The 19,781-nt window shown below is 47.3% G+C and overlaps 1 protein-coding gene across 9 annotated transcripts in view; it reads right to left on the reverse strand.

Annotated features, from left to right (window-relative positions):
• The window catches only part of GATAD2A (GATA zinc finger domain containing 2A), a 133,348-nt gene that overhangs the window by 33,451 nt on the left and 80,116 nt on the right, over positions 1–19,781 (reverse strand). For 4 of the 9 annotated variants that reach the window (XM_066268337.1, XM_066268299.1, XM_066268326.1 and 1 more), the window contains one exon: positions 13,010–13,275. The exons of 1 other annotated variant lie outside the window; for it this stretch is intronic. In XM_066268337.1, the coding sequence (XP_066124434.1) occupies positions 13,010–13,269 (260 nt within the window). In that variant the 5' untranslated portion in view covers positions 13,270–13,275. Of the gene's footprint in view, positions 1–13,009; positions 13,276–18,599; positions 18,722–19,781 lie in introns of all 9 variants that reach the window. 4 more of the 9 variants (XM_066268273.1, XM_066268283.1, XM_066268317.1 and 1 more) reach the window with 2 other exon arrangements.

Genomic DNA, 19,781 nt, shown 5'->3' on the forward strand with positions numbered 1-19,781 from the left:
GCCTTTTGACCCAGCTATACCACTGGTAGGAATATACCCCAAGAACACCATAGCACTGTTTGAAAAGAAGAAATGCACCCCCATGTTTATGGCAGCATTGTTCACAATAGCAAAGATTTGGAAACAGCCCAAGTGTCCATCAGAGGATGAGTGGATTAAAAAGCTTTGGTATATATATACTATGGAATACTACTCAGCCATAAGAAATGATGACATAGGATCTTTTACAACAACATGGATGGGCCTTGATAACATTATACTGAGTGAAAGAAGTAAATCAGAAAAAACTAAGAACTATATGTTTCCACACATAGGTGGGACATAAAGATGAGACTCAGAGACATGAACAACAGTGTTGGGGTTACAGGGTGGGGGGAGGAGAGGGAGGGGGTTGGGGGAGGGGAGGGGCACAAAGATCATGGCTTTTCAGCATTTGCCATATTCCCCCCTTAATCTATAGACAGACAGCAAATATTTACGTATGGTGTTCCCCCTATAAAGACTGCTGTCTTAGGGACAAATGCTGACAAACTATTTCAGCAGTTCCTCCTTCTTCAAAGTCTTATATGTAAACATAGAGCTCCATGTTTCATAGGACATACTCAAGCTCACTCCATGCTCCCTGGTGCTTTAGCACAAGGGAATGACCTCCCCCCCCCTTTTTTTTTTTGTATTTTTTTTTTTTTTGTATTTTTTCTTTTATTTATTTATTTTTTGTATATTTCTGAGGATGGGGATGGGGAGGCAAGCAGACAGACTCCTGCATGCGCCTGACTGGGATCCACCTGGCATGCCTACCGGGGGGGAATGCTCAGCCCATCTGGGATGTTGCTCTGTTACAACCGGAGTCATTCTAGCAACTGGGGCGGAGGCCATGGGGCCATCCTTAGTGCCCAGGGTGGATTTGCTCCGGTGGAGCCTTGGCTGTGGGCGGGAGGAGAGGGACCAGGAGGGGGGAGAGGGGGAGGGGTGGAGAGGTAGATGGGCGCTTCTCCTGTGTGCTCTGGCCGGGAATTGAACCCGGGAATTCTGCACACCAGGCCAATGACTCCGACGGGTCTACCATATCATGCTTTTAACTTAAAAAAAAAAAATTTACATTTCTTTTGAAAGCTGATGAACAGGAGACACCAAATCTACCTTCTTTTTAGATCTAGCTAATAACACTGTTCTGTCTTTTTTCCAAATAGCTCCAGATATATGGAAAAGATTTATATAGGCGGATGGGGATCCTCAAACCCCTCAGCGAGATCTTCTGAGAATGGCTTTTAAGATACCTAGAGGCAGAAAAAGCCCAATAGAGATCAGGGGGAACTACCAGCTTTTAGGATACACCCTTAAAGGCTCCAGCACCCCAAAGGGGTCTCATAGGATGCCATCTGGGTCCTGCTTCAATAGTGGAAAGGAAGGTCATTGAGCTAAAGCCTGCCAGGCTTACACACCTCTGCTGTGAGGAAACAGGGACACTGGAAGGTAGGCTTCCCCCTCGCTCCTCTAAGGGAGGGTTCAGTCTCTTCCAGGCCTGCTCCAGCCACCTATGACCTAACCTTGCCCAGAATGCTGGGGTTTGCCACTGAAGGCTGAAGGTGCCCAGGGCCGTCGACCCCATCTACGACACTGTGGACGAGCCTAGGGTATTTCTTCCAAGAAGCAGGTAAACTGATCTCATTTGCACAAGGGCCACTTAACTATGTTTTGCCTGAATAGTCAGGTTCTTTATTCTTCCCTCAAAGATCTCTGTTGTGGGTGTTGATAGTCCTATTTTCTGCTGCTTTGCTTAATATATAGTGATTCCTTTATTCCTCCTACCTCAATGCCCCACTCATATTTCAGGCTGGGACCTACTCTTAATTTAGAGCTCTCTTTCCTCCTTTTGCCAACTTGTATTATGAATTTACCTTTGCCACCCAGCTTAGTGTATCCCAAGGTTCTCTTTACCAGGCCACAGTCACAGAGCTCCAGGGAAAAGCAACCTGGTCTCAACTCTCCAGGCAGAGGAGAACAGAAGCTCCATATCCACGCATGCTGCAAATGGCTTTTTCCAGTCTACCTGAATCATTACCAGCTAGAAGCAGTGGTCATTGGGACTTGGACATGAGCTGCAAAGTACAGAATGGTGACAACAATTCCAGTGCCATACGGACTTTTCCTGTGGGGAACTTTCCTGGACTCCTGCTCCCTGTAACAGCTCCTAACAGACTGAACTGTGGTTGGGTTGCATTTTTCAGGGATTTGGCATGGTGAGGGGGCCAACTTGGACTTGGGGAACATGTTAAGGACACTACTCATTTATGGATTCTTGCTGTATTGGCCAAGAGTTTGCTTAAAGGCTTTTAATCACTGTAAAAAAAATAGAGGACTAGATGAAGAAGACGGGGCACATATACACCATGGTATATTATTCAGCTAGGAGAAATGGTGACATTGGATCACTTATAGCGGAATGGTGGAGTCTTGGTAGCATTGTGCGGAGTGAAATAAGCGAATCAGAAAAAAACAGGAACTGCAGGATTCCATACATTAGTGGGACATAAAAGCGAGACTGAGAGGCATGAACAGGAGTGTGGTGGCTAAGGGGGGTGGGGGGAGGGAAGGAGGGAGAGGGGGAGGGGAGGGGGAGGGGTACAGAGAGAACTGGAAGGAGGGTGGCAGAGGACGATCTCTCTTTGGGTGATGGGTATGCAACATAACTAAACGACAAGATAACCTGGAAATGTTTTCTTTGAATGTATGTACCCTGATTTATTGATGTCACCCCATTAAAAAAAAATAGTGTTAAAAAAAAAAAAAAAAAAAGTTAGAGGTACTAAAAATTTAACAGGACTCAACCTACAGATATGCCATAATTTCTCTATAAAATCTATTCAATTCTAAGTCAGCAAAATTTGGCACCCTGTTTTTGTGGCCTTTAATAAAAGTAGCAATTGTACAGGCCCTGCAGTTACCTAATGCAGAGATCTTGGAACCTCCTAGGGCAGCTCTGCTCTGACCCATGTGTCTGTAGATAGGGAGACCAAGCACAGACACCCAGTGGCCAGCTCAGGCCCCCAATGCCAGTACAATACCCTGCACCCCATGTCCCACTCCCCACAGACTTTCACTCTCTAGGTTAAGGAATCTTCTCTCTTCCCCAACAGGTCCGCCTCCACCCTCAAGTCCAGGTACTCCTTGGCTCCACCCGGGCCCAGAGCACCAACCCTCCCCACTCTAGAGGGTACTGGGCCCATCCTTCTCAGCCAGATAGCCACCCTGCTCCTACCAATCTAGGCCCTCTCAGGCTCCAACTCTGACCAAACCAATGGCTCCAGGGACCTCAAGCCCCAAATTCCAGGCTGTCAGCAATCTTGAAAGTGGCAACAGGACTGCTTTGTCCAACACTGCCCATGGACACTGCTGAGTGCTCCCAAAAGAAAGAAACGCTGCATGCCTGGACCAATCATTCTCAGTGCACCACTGTGTTAAAGCTGCTTCTGAGAGTCGTCAATGCCTTGCCTTGAGGAACACTGCAAGCCACCAGGTCTCAGACTCACTAAGACCTGAAGCTTTGCAATGTGGTTACATCACAACTATTTTTAAGATTAAGCTCCAAAAATAAACAGCATTATGGCTTGGGACCCAGAGAAGGGAATATGCAGCAAGAGCTGGTATATGTCTCCTGTCTATCCACCCCTCACACACTTCCCACCTCCTTGCCCATCCTGCCCTCAGGTGGGCCTGTCCAAGGTGCTGCCCTGAGGTTGCTTTGACCAAAGGGAACTCGCATAGCCAATGGCATCTGACCCTGACTGGCTGCGTATGTCACCCCCTGCAAAGGGGCCTATGGCCACCTCCCTATTCTCCTCTCCCTCGTTCTTAGATACCCATGAGTCCCATGGCTCCTTCTGCTGCACCATCCTCAGACTCATAAATTATAACTTATGTGCTAATTTTCTTGAGGAAAAAAATCTTTGCAATATCTTGCAAACAGGCCAGCTCCCTTTTTCCTCCAGGGAACTGAGAAAATGCTCCTGTCCTGGTATGACCCCTGCTTGTCCCAACTGGGGTTACAAAACCCTTGGGAGGTCCCAGGAATTCACACTTGTTTCCACCTGTTCTAAACACAGGCCCCTTTTATCTTGTTCCTTCACCAGGTTAGGTGGTTGTAGGAGACAGGATGGATCCCTTAGCTCCAGTGCTCTGGCCAGTGCACATGCCACCTCTGTCTCCTAGGTGGTTATGGTTCTGGTACAACTGCTCTCAACATGGCAGAGAAACTGTCTGCAAGATAAAAAGCAGTGTATATAAGAGCAGTTTTAGCCAGCCCAGTGGAGGGCTGATCAAAGACTCTCCCTCACATACCCTTGCAACTGGAACATTTAAATGACCCACTAACACAGCCAGGGCACTGGTTACAGGGTAACAAGCCTGTCAATATGTGACAAAGCACTAGCAAGAAAATGTGCTGTGAGGAGGTATCAGAAACTGCACTGCAGAATTTTACCAAGTAACTTCAAAATAGTCTGTATATCAGCCTAATTCACACGTGTGGAGAGAAGCATTACTGACTGCTGAAGGATGAGCACTTAGGGTGCTTGCCTTGATGACCATTCACACGGGCCACCACACAGGACATCCCCAGAAGGCTCCCACTGTCTAGTGAGAAATCATCCCCTCCATGGCCAGAGGAGAGCGCCATTAAGGCAACAGAAATATGGTAGCACCACAGCATTCCTGAGCAGTCATCAAGCTTGTTCATACTGTACCTAGTGTGAATGGGGTTACTTTAGGAGCACCCAGAATCTGTCACCCTGGTACCCCAAAATAATCTAATGACTTTTAAAAGTATAGTGAACCCCCTCAACTATTTCTACTATTTTTTTTAAAGATTTTATTTATTCATTTTAGAGAGAAGAGAAAAGAAAGAGAGAGAAGGTGGGAGGAGCAGGAAGCATCAAAGCCTGGGGTTTCGAACTGGCGACCTAAGTGTTCCAGGTAGATGCTTTATCCACTGTGCCACCACAGGTCAGGTTTAGGTCCATTATTTTAAACCTGGAATAAGCTATAAAGAATAAAGGCAGGTGGACACAGAACTGGGATGAGAAGCCCAAAGGGAAAGGGAAAGGCAGAGAATGAGGAGTAGATGAAGAGAGGTCAAAGTAGTTCAGAGGTGGCAGCTGAGGCAGGGAAGAGAATTCGGAAAAAGGAACCAATTTCCAAAGGTATGTACCTCTCTGTTCCCACGTGCTAAACTCACTAAGAAATGCAAGCAGCCTAAGATTTCTAGTTGGAGCTGATGGAGCTGCCCAAACTCTCCTGGAAGTTGCCCAGCAGCAGACAGAGAATCAGCAGTGAAAGGCAGCAACCAGCCCACAACAGGTGCTGGGGAGGGGCTAGGCTACAAAGAGTCTCCCAGAGTGCTAGAGCACCAACTAGAGGAAGTGATGGTCTAATGGAAGGAACAGGCTGCTGGCTGCAGGATTTTCAAAGCTCTCACAAGACAGAGAGATAAATCCCTGTGAGGAAGAACCAGGGTGAAGGCCACGCCCAACCTACTTGGCTGTGTGAGAAGCAGGGCCCTTTAGACCCACAGCTGTGTCATATTCGCCCAACTCACTCGAAGACCCACATTCCAGCAGACAGCTGGCCGACAGGCCGGGCACAGCTGCAGTGGGGCATGGTCCTGAGAATAGGGCAGGTGGGGACTCTGATCACCCTTCTATCACCAAGGGGGAAAGACTGATGGTCATACAAGCGAGCTAGGACCTAGACCCCAACCTCTTTGGAGACCCGCTTGCTAAAATTGTAAGGACTGAAGACACCAAGTAAGAAAGAAGTGGCCAGTCCCCCACACCTGCAAGAGCAGAATGCTCTGGAAATTTTGGGGGAAAGGCCTGGTAGTTTCTTTAAAACAACACACACCTACCCTAGGACCCTAATATTCACCTACCCTAGGACCCTAAAATTCAACCCAAGGTGTTTAGCAAGAGAAACGAGGATCAATGTCCAAGTGAAGACATCTGCAGGGATGAACACGGCAGCTGTGCTCCCCCAGCCCTGGTGTGTGTAAATAGGTGAATAAATAACTATGCATAATCACTCAGGAATCGCTCAGCAAAATACACACACACAACACGAATGAATCTCTACGCACACAGAGAGAAGCCCCATTGAACACATATTGCATGACTCCATTTGTAGGAGATCTGAGAGATCAGTCTAGAGTAGGAGAGTGCACCCAGTCAGGGAGGGGAGGAAAGCATGGAGGGCTTGAGGAAATTTTCTGGGGTGATGAAAAGGTTCAGCATCCTGCTAAGGCTTTAGACTACATAGATGGATGCATGTGGGCAAACTGCACTGGGAGAGGCTCACACGGTGTTACCTCCTGCCAGGGCAGGCAGCCCCATTGTTTATTTCATCCTTCCCCTCCCAGGAGGCCACTTATGAAGAGTATTATCCAAACAACAAAAGCTCTATGACCCATGAAGTCATCTTAGCTGATGTAAACCTTTTTCTGCAGGGCCCATTTCTACATAGAACAGGCTATTCACACATTTTTACATTACTGATAACAAGTGGCTGCATTACCATGTTATTCTTAAGATTCATTTTTGCTTTTGAAGAAGACCTAGATGTTAACGTGGGCATGAATGATGCGGCCACAACACTCACACTCACTACTGTGGGCCCCCCAAGCCGTCTTAATTCAACTGATTGTCCAATGAGATCCCTGGGCACAAAAGAGGTGACTGGTTTCTACATAGCTGTGTCGCCCTCTACTACTCTTTTGGTGAATGCTCAAGTCTCAACAGAAAGATAAAACAGTGATTCTGTCATTGAAGATACCAACTTCAAAAAGGTGCCTTGCCAGCTTTGCAGATCCAGTAAATAGCACTTTTAGTGAACACTACAGCAGGAGTCCCCAAACTACGGCCCGCGGGCCACATGCGGCCCCGAGGCCATTTATCCGGCCCTCGCGGCACTTCCGGAAGGGGCACCTCTTTCATTGGTGGTCAGTGAGAGGAGCATAGTTCCCATGGAAATACTGGTCAGTTTGTTGATTTAAATTTACTTGTTATTTATTTTAAATATTGTATTTGTTCCCATTTTGTTTTTTTACTTAAAAATAAGATATGTGCAGTGTGCATAGGGATTTGCTCATAGTTTTTTTTTTATGGTCCGGCCCTCCAACGGTCTGAGGGACAGTGAACTGGCCCCCTGTGTGAAAAGTTTGGGGACCCCTGCACTACAGTCTATTCAAATTTCCAAGTGCTTGACCAGGAGCTGGAAAGTCAGAAAAACTGAAGCTAATAACATCTCCAAAGGTTCAGAATGCTGCCAGTTCCCAATAGGCCCTTGGTGGGCAAAGAAGCCCCTGCCACCCACACCACATAGGGATATGTCCTTGGTCTGAGTGAAGCCCCATTCCACAGCTAATGAGATGCATAATGCGATAGGGGAGGAAAGAGGAGGGAGATACATAGACTGCCTCAAGGCCACAAGCCCCAACAGAAGCCAGAACTGGCAGTCACTAGGATACCTGCACCATATCCAAGGTACACATGGCAGGCTATTAAAAAGGGGAAACAGAGGCCCTGGCCGGTTGGCTTAGCGGTAGAGCATCAGCCTGGCGTGCGGGGGACCCGGGTTCGATTCCCGGCCAGGGCACATAGGAGAAGCGCCCATTTGCTTCTCCACCACCCCCCTCCTTCCTCTCTGTCTCTCTCTTCCCCTCCCGCAGCCAAGGCTCCATTGGAGCAAAGATGGCCCGGGCGCTGGGGATGGCTCCTTGGCCTCTGCCCCAGGCGCTAGAGTGGCTCTGGTCGCAACAGAGCGACGCCCCAGAGGGGCAGAGCGTTGCCCCCTGGTGGGCGTGCTGGGTGGATCCCGGTCGGGCGCATGCGGGAGTCTGTCTGACTGTCTCTCCCTGTTTCCAGCTTCAGAAAAAGAGAAGAAAAAAAAAGGGGGGGAACTCCCAGTCTGCCCCTGTCCTGTGTTTACTTCCAGGTAAAATGAGGAAGTAGAGATGGTCTGCTCAGGCATCCATTGACTTTCATCCTTCATAAGCCTCACCCTTAACAGTCTCCCCAAGACTTCTGCATGTTCTTTCATAATATGGTATCCCAGAAAGTAGCATGATCAGGTAATTTCTGTCCCTAGGACCAGCCTGTCACAGAGTTGGTGCCACAGAAAAAAACACACACAAACATATTTTCAGTGAAACGTGTTCACAGAACAGACCCCCCCCCCCGCCACCCCACATATGTCCAGGGTGACAAGGGACCTAGCCTTTACATTTCAGGTGCAGAACATCTAAAGAATTTCATGTTTTGCTGAGTTAAATGCTCCTTAACCCAAGGGAAGGAGGGAGAGAGTTGTTCTCACCTGTGTGTTTCCCAGATTGTTTCTGAAGATCAAAAATTTATGACAGAAAGACTCTCATCTATACGAAAGTACAGTAGAATCTACTTATCACAGAAACAAAAATGAAGAACTCAGCACAGCTTCCCTGCCTGCCCCAGCTTCAGTCTTATCTAATGGTCCTGACTTGAGGTGGGGGGAGGGCAGTCCATGCCCAATCTTCTGGTTGGCCTTACAAGACCAACAAGCTCACAACTCCCAGCTGTGTGATATTTTTTTTCCTGTCAGCACTTATGGATGCCAGAATGGAAACCAAACTATTTTAATCTTGTTTGTTTTTTTAAAGCATCCATATTAAGGTATAATTTACATACTACAAAATTTTTCCATTGTAAGAGTACAATCCAATGATTTTTAGTAAATTTAGAGTTGTGCAACCATCACCACAATCCAATTTTAGAATTTTCATCACCCCAAAAAGTTCCCTTGTACCCATGAGCGATTAATCACCCACCGTGCCCTGCCCCATGGAGCCAATGACTTCTCTCTATACCGCTTGCTTTCTTGGATACTCTCTATAGATTAAATTCTACAACACACAGTCTCTGGGTTGGGAGTCTCTTCCTCAACATGATGAGCCTGAGAATCATCCATGTTGTAGCATGTAGCGACACATTTGTACTTTTCATTTCTGAACAGGCATCTACTATACAAACTTAGCATATCTTGTTCAGCCAGGGATATGTGGACTGTTTCTATTCTTTAGCTATTACAAACCATGCTGCTAAGGATGTCCAAGTACCTGCCTTTGTATAGTCATATGTTTTCATTTCTCTTGGATAGATTGCTAAGTCACATGGAAGTTCATGTCTAACTTTGTAAGAAATGTCAAACATTTTACATTCTCACCACTTTACATTCCCACTACGTATGAGGATTCATTTTTCCAAATCCTTGTCACACTTGTCTCTCTTTTTTTATTACAGCCATCCTTGAGACTTGTTTTATGGCCTAGCACATGCTCTAGCCTGGAGAATGTTCCATGTACTTGTGAGAAGATATATTCTGCAGTCACCAGATGGAGTGTTCTATAGATGCTTGTTAGCCAAACAGATCAACAGTGTTCTTCAAGTCTTCCAGAACTATACTGACTTCCTATTTAGAAGGGGGAGCACAGAAATCTTTATAACTGACAAATTGTCTACTTCTACTATTAAGCATATTAGCTTATGCCTCAGATATTTTGGGGTTCTGTTATCAGATGCATATACGTTTACAACTATTGAATCTTTCTGATGTATTGTTATAAAATGTCCCTCTCGCCCTGGCCGGTTGGCTCAGCGGTAGAGCGTCGGCCTAGCGTGCGGAGGACCCGGGTTCGATTCCCGGCCAGGGCACACAAGAGAAGCGCCCATTTGCTTCTCCACCTCTCCGCCGTGCTTTCCTCTCTGTCTCTCTCTTCTCCTCCCGCAGCCAAGGCTCCATTGGAGCAAAGATGGCCCGGGCGCTGGGGATGGCTCTGTGGCCTCTGCCTCAGGCGCTAGAGTGGCTCTGGTCGCAACATGGCGACGCCCCAGAGGGGCAGAACATCGCCCCCTGGTGGGCAGAGCGTGCCCCTGGTGGGCGTGCCGGGTGGATCCCGGTCGGGCGCATGCGGGAGTCTGTCTGACTGTCTCTCCCTGTTTCCAGCTTCAGAAAAATGAAAAAAAATAAAAATAAATAAATAAATAAATAAAATAAAATAAAATGTCCCTCTCTGGTTCCAATAACACTGCTTGTCTCAAAGTCTAGATTTATCTAGTATAATATAGTCATTCTACTTTTTGTATGTTTACTTATAATGTATGTTTCCCCATCTAAGTGAAAGATCTAAGCAATGTTTCTTATAGACAACACATAATTAAACTGGATTGCTTTTTGTTCTACTCTGATAATTTATGCCTTTTTAATTTGGGTATTTAGACTATTCCCATTTAATGCAGTTATTGATGTGGTTGAATTTACATTTGTCAGTTTTTGGTATTGGGAGGGGATCCTGGAACCAATCACCCACGGACACTGAGAGACAACTAAGTTTTGGGGAGTCAAAAGTTGTATATGGCCCGGGCCGGTTGGCTCAGTGGTAGAGCGTCGGCCTGGCGTGCAGGAGTCCCGGGTTCGATTCCTGGCCAGGGCACACAGGAGAAGCACTCATCTGCTTCTCCACCCCTCCCCCTCTCCTTTCTCTCTGTCTCTCTCTTCCCCTCCTGCAGCCAAGGCTCCACTGGAGCAAAGTTTGCCCGGGTGCTGAGGATGGCTCTGTGGCCTCTGCCTCAGGCACTAGAATGGCTCTGATTGCGGCAGAGCAACGCCCCAAGGTGGGCAGAGCATTGCCCCCTGGTGGGCATGCCGGGTGGATCCCGGTCGGGCGCCTGTGGGAGTCTGTCTGACTGCCTTCCCGTTTTCAGCTTCGGAAAAATACAAAAAAAAAAAAAAAGTTGTATATGGATTTTTGGCTGCGCAAGGGATTGATGACCCTAACCCCCATGTTCTTCAAGGGTAGACTGCTTATGTGTATAGGTTCTAAGGGATATCCAGAGTCAGACATTCTCAACCAGAATCCAAAGACTGCTCGCATCTAACATAAAAACTGTGGTTACTCACTCCAGAATGAATTATAGTTTTAGAATGACTGTGAGCTAAACTTTATCCCATGAGTCTGTCAAAACCCACAACTGTACTTTTTCAACAAACCACACAGATGAACTCAGGGAGACACTAGTTACACATGCGACATCTTATTTTCAGTGAAGCTTAATACCAAAGGGCAGTTATTGCCAACATTTTTTTTTTCTTACCATATACCATACACCAGGCTGATTCTAGGTATACAGCTGTCACCCATCAACCTGCAAGGCAGATATTATTACCCATTTTACAAAAGAAACACAGGCAAAGATCACCTAAGCAAGATCAGTCAGAGAATGTGATTTGATCCCCACTCTTCGCACAGGCTTCCAAAGCCGGGCTCTTTCCACATTCCCACAGCTTCACAATGCCCTGGGGTATCTCTAGTTCTACAGGAGGGTCCTGCCCTGTGTGCCTGGATTAATCTCTGCCTCCTGCTCCTTTACATCCTTTATGTGTAAAGATATCATCTCCATCAACTTCATAAAATATTGCATCATCTAAGTGCCCTTGGGTTGGAAGCCAACAGGCACAGTGGGGAAAATCTGGGACCAAGAGGCCCAGAGACCAACTGCAGTCTCTGCAGCCCAGGCTTTGGTAAAAGAAATATCTGAGTATAGAGTCCAGCTCTGAGCTCCTTCAACATTTAACCCCTCACAATTCACTGGCTTGCCCTGCATGGGAACATGGTGATTACAGGAAAAAATGTACACCAGGAACCCAGGAATACAAGGGACACAGCAGATCTCCACAAACACAAGCTCTTCTTTATCCTCACAATCTGAGATATTGCTGAGGACCAAGTCAGAGAGAGGGGAAAGAAGCTATAAATTTATTTCTAGAACTTTAAAAGAGGCCTCTGGCTTTAGAACAGGGGCTACAGAAACCAAAACCATACAGAAAAGGCCTTTCTTGGTAGCAGAAACAAAGTATATCCCATCCCCCCAGACTAAGACATTCTCCCAATAGGAAGGGTTTGGGTTTTCCCATTAAACTAAAGAAGTTAAAGAGTTTTAAACAAGAGGAAAGGCCAGGTCAGACGATCTCCTTCGGATACCAATAGTCTGTATTCTAAAATGGATTTAACACAAAGACCTTAGGATGAAGCCCCTCTGGGAGAGAGTCTGACACTCACTAGAAGGCAAGGAGCCCCCAAGCTTCCTCAGCTCTGCACTCCCACCCTCCATCACCATCTGGGCAAACAGGCATAGAGGTGAGTCTGCAAGAAAGACAAGAGACAGACCACAGAAGAACTGCAGGGCTCGCTGGGAAGCTGAGGCCACACCCACATGACCAAGTTGAAATGTCCTGAGGCACCTGAGTATAAATATTTTGAAGAGAATTGCTCTCACCAGAACTCTGAGGGGATGCAGTGACAAACAGGAGCAGTAGCTAGGCCTGAATGTCTCTTTATAGGGAGAAAAGGTTTCTGAGGGAAGAAATAGGGTAGTACACTGAGTCCTCTTTCAAGTTTTCCTTAAGAACCTCACAAAAGCCAAGGATCATCTTGAAGTAATCAGCATCAGCTAAGGAGAAATCAACAGAGCAAGCCACAAAAGACCTCTCCCCGGTAAGGCTTCTCCTCCAAGATGAGCTGCCTATGAGGAGCAGTAGCATGTGTGAGAAGTACCCTGCACTGGGCTCTAGACTCTGCCTGTAGCCAAGTGACCCAAGCAGGGCATAGGATCCCTGGCTTCCTACGCCGCACATCTGAAAAGCAGAAAGTCATGACCAAATGAAAAACTCAATTTTCTACAAATCAAAAGTACCAAGATGAACAGATAGCAGGGAGTAGAGAGAGGATACTGCTCCCCCTCCTATGCGACGCATATCCTGTGCCAGTGATATCCAGGCCCCAGGAAGGAAGTTCCTTGGATGGCACATGATACCAGGGATGGAATGCACAGCCACCTACATGCTAACCCACCAAACCCTGCTTTCTGCAGGGCCTTGAACTTAACCTGTCACACCTGGACCTGTCCTGGTTCCATCCCCAACCACTCACCTGTGTGAGGTACGCATGTCCACAGGCCCGTCACCTGCCTGCTCTTCGCCTCTGGCCATGGCCATCACCTCAGGCCCCGTCAGCAATCCTTGGGCTGGGCCTCCTGGCTCAATTGTCACTCTCATGTCACCATCAGTGTTTAAATCTGAAGCCAACAATCTTCTCTCCATTTTTATTTTCTTGCTTTCCACATCATCCTCCACTGGATCCTGTTCAAGCGCTCGTTTCTGACTCCGTGTCCGACATGCTTCTTCAGTCATTCTGAACTTTGGGGAAGGAGAAAACAAGACACTTAAACTTGGCACAACAGAGTTGCTACCTTCTTAGTAACTTTTCAGTGTCAGCTTGGAGTACTTTCCTTGCCACGTGACATTAGCAGAAGTAAGTACAACCACCACAGGGCCCACAAAGTGTGCCTGTGACATTTTCTTCACTGCCCTCAGGAAGGGCTGAGACAGGAGTAGTGGAGCATCTGGAGAGCTGAGAACTCAGGGATCTGAACAAAAACAATGGAAGGTGGCTAAATATCAGAAAGAAGAATTCTTGGTGTTCAGACTCAAACAGAAAAAACTGTAAACACCCTGGAAGTGTCCGGAAGCCTGGAAAAAGGACCATGTGATACCAGGAGCAAGGTCACTGACCAGGTCCAGTCCTGCACTGCAAAAACTCGAGCTGACTCTTAACCTTTTCTCCCCTTTAGTGAAGGTGGCCTCCTTACTCCCTGTGAGGAGTAGAGGTAACATTTAACCCTTTAACTAACAGTGAGGTAAACTTTGAGTAGACTGAGTCCTGGCCCATTGCTGTACCAGCATCCTGTACCTACAGTACATATATATTTTGATTTAAAGAAAAAAAAAAAAAGAGCTGAGTCAGTTATTGATCCCATGAAATCACTAGGCTCCACATGACCCTTGCCAGGATTCGGTCTGAAAGACAAAGCACTTTCCAAAAAAACTAGTCTGAACCGGTTCCAGACAACAAGCTGAAGTGCTGTTAACCCTGGCGGAGACAGAAGGGAGGACAGGCAGTGATGTCTGCCTGCAGGAAGGCTGCAGGAATTCTATAGCAGAGGCTGGGACATAGGCACCCACTCTTAAAGGGGTCGCTCTGAGCCTGGCCTCAAAGATCCAACAGCACAGGACAGAAGTAACAAGACTATGAGAGTTCACCAGGGGACAGAAAGGAATATAGCTGCCAAGCTCTAGTAGAATTCCCAAAGTGCCAGTTTTCCTCAGAACAGTCAGCAGTCACGTCCACCAACACTCAGCCAAGGGGGAGAATACTGTGTGAACCTCACAGAGCCCAAATTCACACCAGCAGTGTGCCTACACTCAAGGCCTCTCAGTTCTGTCCATGCAGGTAGGGCAGTCAGCGTCTCAGTTCCCTCAGCAGCGAATACCCATGGACACTTGTTTTGGAGAGGACTGGGGGCAGCACAGGGCAACAAAGGGGCCATGTCATCATATATGGGACATGCTCCTGAGATGACTCACTCGCAACATCCTTAAAGGAGGCCTTGCCCCAATTTGCCCTACTGTGGATTTAGGCTGAAAGGAAGGAAAGGACAATTGCTTCTCACTGCTGGCAGACGAGGCCAAGCAGCCCCTCCGCACACGTTCACGGCACTGACATCTGCTCTTATAGGCAGCACCAAAGGATAGAACAGAGCAAGTCTCCCCATGGCCACTTCACCCCTGGAGAGCTCCCCAATCCATCTCAATGGAGGGCAGGGCTAATGGCTATGGACTGACCTCCATCTGCCCCCAACCTCTCCTGGCGTCCTAGACCGTGCCTGTGGTGTACCCTGTAGCAACTGCTCAGCCTCAGCTGCGCCCATACAACCCCCATCACTCTGCTCTCGCCCAGATCTCCCATTCCCTCATCCACTTTCCTGTCATCTCCTCATTGCCCCACAGGGAAGCAAGAGGTGCTCCCATGTACCTCTTAGCCTAAAGTGCTAGGTTTCTTTTTTTCAACATGCCTTGACCACAAACCCTGTCAGCCTGCTCAATGAGTCTGTCTATCCGGTCTCCCCATGAGACTGAAGACAGGTCACTACCCTAAGTGTCTATCATTGTGAGAGGGGTAGATTATCTTCCCTTTAGGTAGAGCCTGAAATGAGATGGGTGGGTTATTTTTCCTTTGGGTACAGCCTCAAACAGGAGCTCCTTAAATACCTGGGAACTGGAACAAGGGCCGCCTTGGCAGGCAAGTGTGTGTGTCAGGACTGGGGAGAAGCCTGTCTAGGTGGAAGATGAGGATACCAGGGTCTCAGGCAAGAAGGGCCCCCACTGGAGTGTGGGGAAATTTTGCCCCTGAGGAAGAAGTTCCCAATCTGGCCTGGTGCCTACTAGAAATGAGTCCCAAGTAGATGAGGAGAACATACTCCCACTGCGTAACACTGTATCTTCCAATCCTGCACTCAGAGCACCCATACTTCCCCACTCCACTTCTGCGCTAGCCTGACCATGCTCCCCACAGGGTAAGTCCTGAGATCTTATCTATGAAGATCATATGAACTCCAGGACCTGTGTGAAATCCTTCCATCCAACTGCCCATGGATAAAGGGGCCAACAAGATCACTGTAAGCCAAGACACCAGACTGGCCAGGGGGTACGAAGTGGCCTCACTTCATCATCACTGGTATAAAACAAGCAGATCATGAGGAGCAAGAGCAGAGCCTCACACCCACTAGGCCAGTCCCTCCAGCCCCATTAGAGGCCCCAGGAATCTGTAGGTTTGTGCTGTGTGTGCTGGAATGCTGCTAACCCCAGGCCCAGAACTAATGTCCTAGCCTGCACCTCTGGCAGGCCACTCTGAGGTGAGATGCTAAAGCCCTCCCCCACCATACAAAAGCCAAGCACAGCTAGAGGGGGTAGAGCCTGCCATAGGGGACAAAGCCACAGCAAAGTAGTTGTTTTAGGGCTCAATGGGGCTTGCTATGGCCAATCCCTGGTCCCTAGGGCCTTGCTCCTTGTGAGGGCAGGTACTGGTAAGTAGCTACTCTTCCTCTCAAGAGGAAGGGCCAGTGCCCTCAGCACATCAGTGCTGGAGGCCAGAGCCTTGCAGACACAGACCTAGGGATGATGACAAAGAGTCAGGAAGAACCCAACCTTGTGAAATGAAGTTTGCCAATTTCTGCAAAAAGCAGTGAGGAGGTATATTAGAATACTTTCTAAAGAGCACCTGTAGAGGCTGGATTGCACCAACTGGCAAATTTAAATCAGCTTCAGAATTCCTGGCAAGTGAGGAGAGAGGAAAATGAAGAGGAAGCAGTGACTGTAGAAGTTTCACCACTGGTTTATTTGTTTGGGAAATGCAGGGCCCACAGAGAGTAGCCCTTCTTGGTGCAATTATGTGCAGGCTGCGGCCTGAAAGGCAGATCCAAACAGCATGCCCATTGTACAGATGAGGCCATTAGGGTACAAGGCTACCTGAATAACTGACTACTACACAGGGAACAGAGCTGGAACTCAGCCCCTCCTTCTTACTCTTCAAGCACAAGACTACGCTAATGTGTCCTGTCCTCTGATCTGGCAGGACCAGCAAGAGGTGGCAGGACATAACCATGGTCTTCCTCAGCCAAGATGAGCAGGTTTTAGACACACTATAGGCAGCAAAGGCACAGCTCAGACTGAACCCGGGACGTGGGGCCAAGTCCAGGGCAGAATGTTGTTGACATGGCTTTGGCTCAGACGCAAATTTCAACTGTCTCTACCAAAAGCTGCTTTCTTTTAGTAAAATCCCACTGTCTAAATGGTCTGAGAACCTCAGAAGGAAAATCTGTCTTAAAACAACTCCAGAGGGTGAGTTATGCTGCAGCAGGAACCAGAATTTTTAACAGGACATGGGAAACAAGTGGCACAGGTTGGTCACACCAGCCAGTAAAAAATAAAGTGTAAACAGACACAAGCCACAGAGCCATAACTTTACCTTTAATACTGTCTGGACTATTTATACTATCCTTACTAATATGCCAGCAGGATTACCTGAGCAATGCTCCTGTTTCAGACAAGAGAAAAGTAAGATTTGGCAATATGTCCTTGGGAGAAGTGACAAAGACAATGCACTGAAAAGTGGACTTGAGGTGCTTTTCCTAAATTACAGAAGGAACATGGAGGCAATGGAAGGAGGTGCTGCGTGTGGACTGACTTCATGGAGAGCACAGATTCAATTCATTCTAAAGGATCATCTGCCTAATTTGGGGACAGACTGGGGGCTTCTGTATCTTGTGGCCCAGGACAGGAAGGGGAGGTAGCAGTAGGGAGACATGACCAAAGAAAGGTTGGGTTGTACTTTAGAGGATACAGACATCACAACATGCCAACAGCTGCACATGAGGCAAGAGAGGGCTGCTTTCTTTTATTGGGTTTTGCCTGAGCCACTGGGGAAAAAAATTGATTTTTTGAGATGGGAAAGAAGTAATTCTGGGGGAAGAAGTTTGGGAGTAGAGATATAGGGAAGCTGAGGAACATTGGCTGACAGGTGAAGACCTGCACATGGGGCAGCCACTGTCCTCAGGGTAGTGTAGGGCACACAATCCTTCCTGTCAGGAAGGAAGAAGAGCATGTGAAGCAACTGACACTAGGTTGGGTGATGATGGGGTCCAGATGCCAGCCTCACCAGTCACTGGTCAAGCTCCAGTCTTGACACACAGCACAGGTAGGTCTCTGAACCCTAGTGGTCCCAGGACTGGAGCTATGCAACTTCTCCCTTGTCTTGCACAGCCTCCCTTGTCTCCTGCTTAGACCCAGGAACTCCACCCACACTCCCCAAGACAGCAGTTTGACCAAGCTTACAAAGCCAAGTTCTGCATCTGTATACCCTCTGAAGGCTCCCCACGTTTTTGAGAATCAAATCCAGGTGCTTGGAGAGGGGTCAGGTGAAAATAAACTAAGGTGCACTTTGATCTTTCCTTCCAGAATAGACCTTATTCTGCTTCGGGCCTGAGCCACTTCCTGACACCTATCTCTGAGTGACAGTGACAGAGATGTGGTGGTTGTAATCTAGAAGGAACTCACACCAAAAATGCCAACTGGAAAACCATTCCTCTAGAGTTTTAAACAATGTCAAAGCCCATTAATACCAAGTATAAGGAATGCAATTTAATTTGGGCAATAGAAAGATGATCTAACAGCTAGCCTGCACCACTGGACACAGAAAAGAGGGAAGACCTTAGGGAGCAACAGGGGTTTTGGGAAGGGAAGCTTATCACTCTCTGAGCCTCAGTTTTCCAGTCCATACCTCACAGACATGTTACATAAAAAGAAAGAGTGACAGAAAAAATAACTTGAATAAGAAAATCAAGTTGCACAACAGTGTAATACCATTCACATGGTTTAAAAGTACATCCTCAGGTTATGACAATTCCATTCCTATGACAGTGATGTAACCCGAATTTTGGTGTAAGGTGAAACACACCCTAGCCTAAATCACTCACCTATCCTAACATAGTTGTAAAATCATAATCCCGAACATAAAAACACAACTAAGTCACAGAAAAAGGAAAAGGACATAAGTATACAGTATTGTACACTGTATGCAGTAACAGAACAAATGATAAAGAATGAGTATAAAAAAAATTCCTTACCTTTATTCCTGTGGTTGGCTTGTACACTGGAAGGGGCATTGCAAGGTGGGAGGAGGAAGCTGGAGAGGCAGGAGAACCTGCAGAAGGTGCTGGAGATACTGGGTCAGGAGAATCAGGATTACCTAAGAAACATGCAGGAGATGCTGGAGATGATTCTACCTGTACTCCAGGTGTTTCATCTCGAGAAGCAGCTGATGTAGAGGGTACAGGATCTGTTGCAGGCCTCTCTACCTTCTTAAAGAATTGTTCCAGGCTAGTCTGGAAGGTTGATGGCTTCTTCTCTTCCAGAATCTGCCTATAGCATTGCAAGGCATCCATAACAGCTCTGTAGACCTTACTGAATCTGTCATCACTGGGGTCCTCAGCCTGAAATTTTGCCAGCCCATCCTCTACCATAGAAAAACCTTCCGCCAAACCCTTGGTAGTTAATCTCTTGGGTTCTTGGATTTCTGTCTCTTCCTCTTCAATCAGCTGCTTCTCTAGTTGAATGAGGTCCTCGGCAGATAGCTCCTCTCCATGTGATGCCAGTAGCTCTGTGACATCCTCAGCCTCCACCTCCAAATTAAGCTGTTTACCTATGGCAACAACCTTCTCTGTTATAGCCTCCACTGACTCCTCAAAGCCATGGAAGTCATACACAAACTGGGGACACAGTTTTTTCCACACACCATTTAAGTTTGTTTGCCTCACTTCATCCCAGGCAAAAGCAATATTCTGTACAGCATTGTAAATGTTATAAGACTTCCAGAAGTCTTTGAGTGTCAGGTTCTTGTCCTTCTCAGTTGCATTAAGGGCTGCAGCAAATGTCCTCCGAATGTAGTAGGCCTTGAAAGAGGCAATGACACCTTGGTCCATGGGCTGTAAAAGGGCAGTGGTATTAGGTGGAAGGTAAACCACCTTGACATTAGGGTTAAAGTCATTCAAGTGGGCAGGGTGACCAGGGGCATTGTCCAGCACTAGCAACACCTTAAAAGGTAACCCCTTACTAACACAGTAGTTCTTCACCGCTGGCACAAAATGACTGGAAAACCACTCCTCAAAAATCTGAAGTGTCACCCATGCCTTCTTGTTAGATCTCCAGACGACAGGCAATTGACCCTTCCAAATGCCCTTTAGTGCTCTTGGATTCTCTGCCTGGTACACCAACAGAGGTTTGAGTTTAAAGTCACCTGCAGCATTCCC

Source organism: Saccopteryx bilineata, chromosome 1 (assembly GCF_036850765.1).
Source record: "Saccopteryx bilineata isolate mSacBil1 chromosome 1, mSacBil1_pri_phased_curated, whole genome shotgun sequence".
Classification (NCBI taxonomy): Eukaryota; Metazoa; Chordata; class Mammalia; order Chiroptera; family Emballonuridae; genus Saccopteryx; species Saccopteryx bilineata.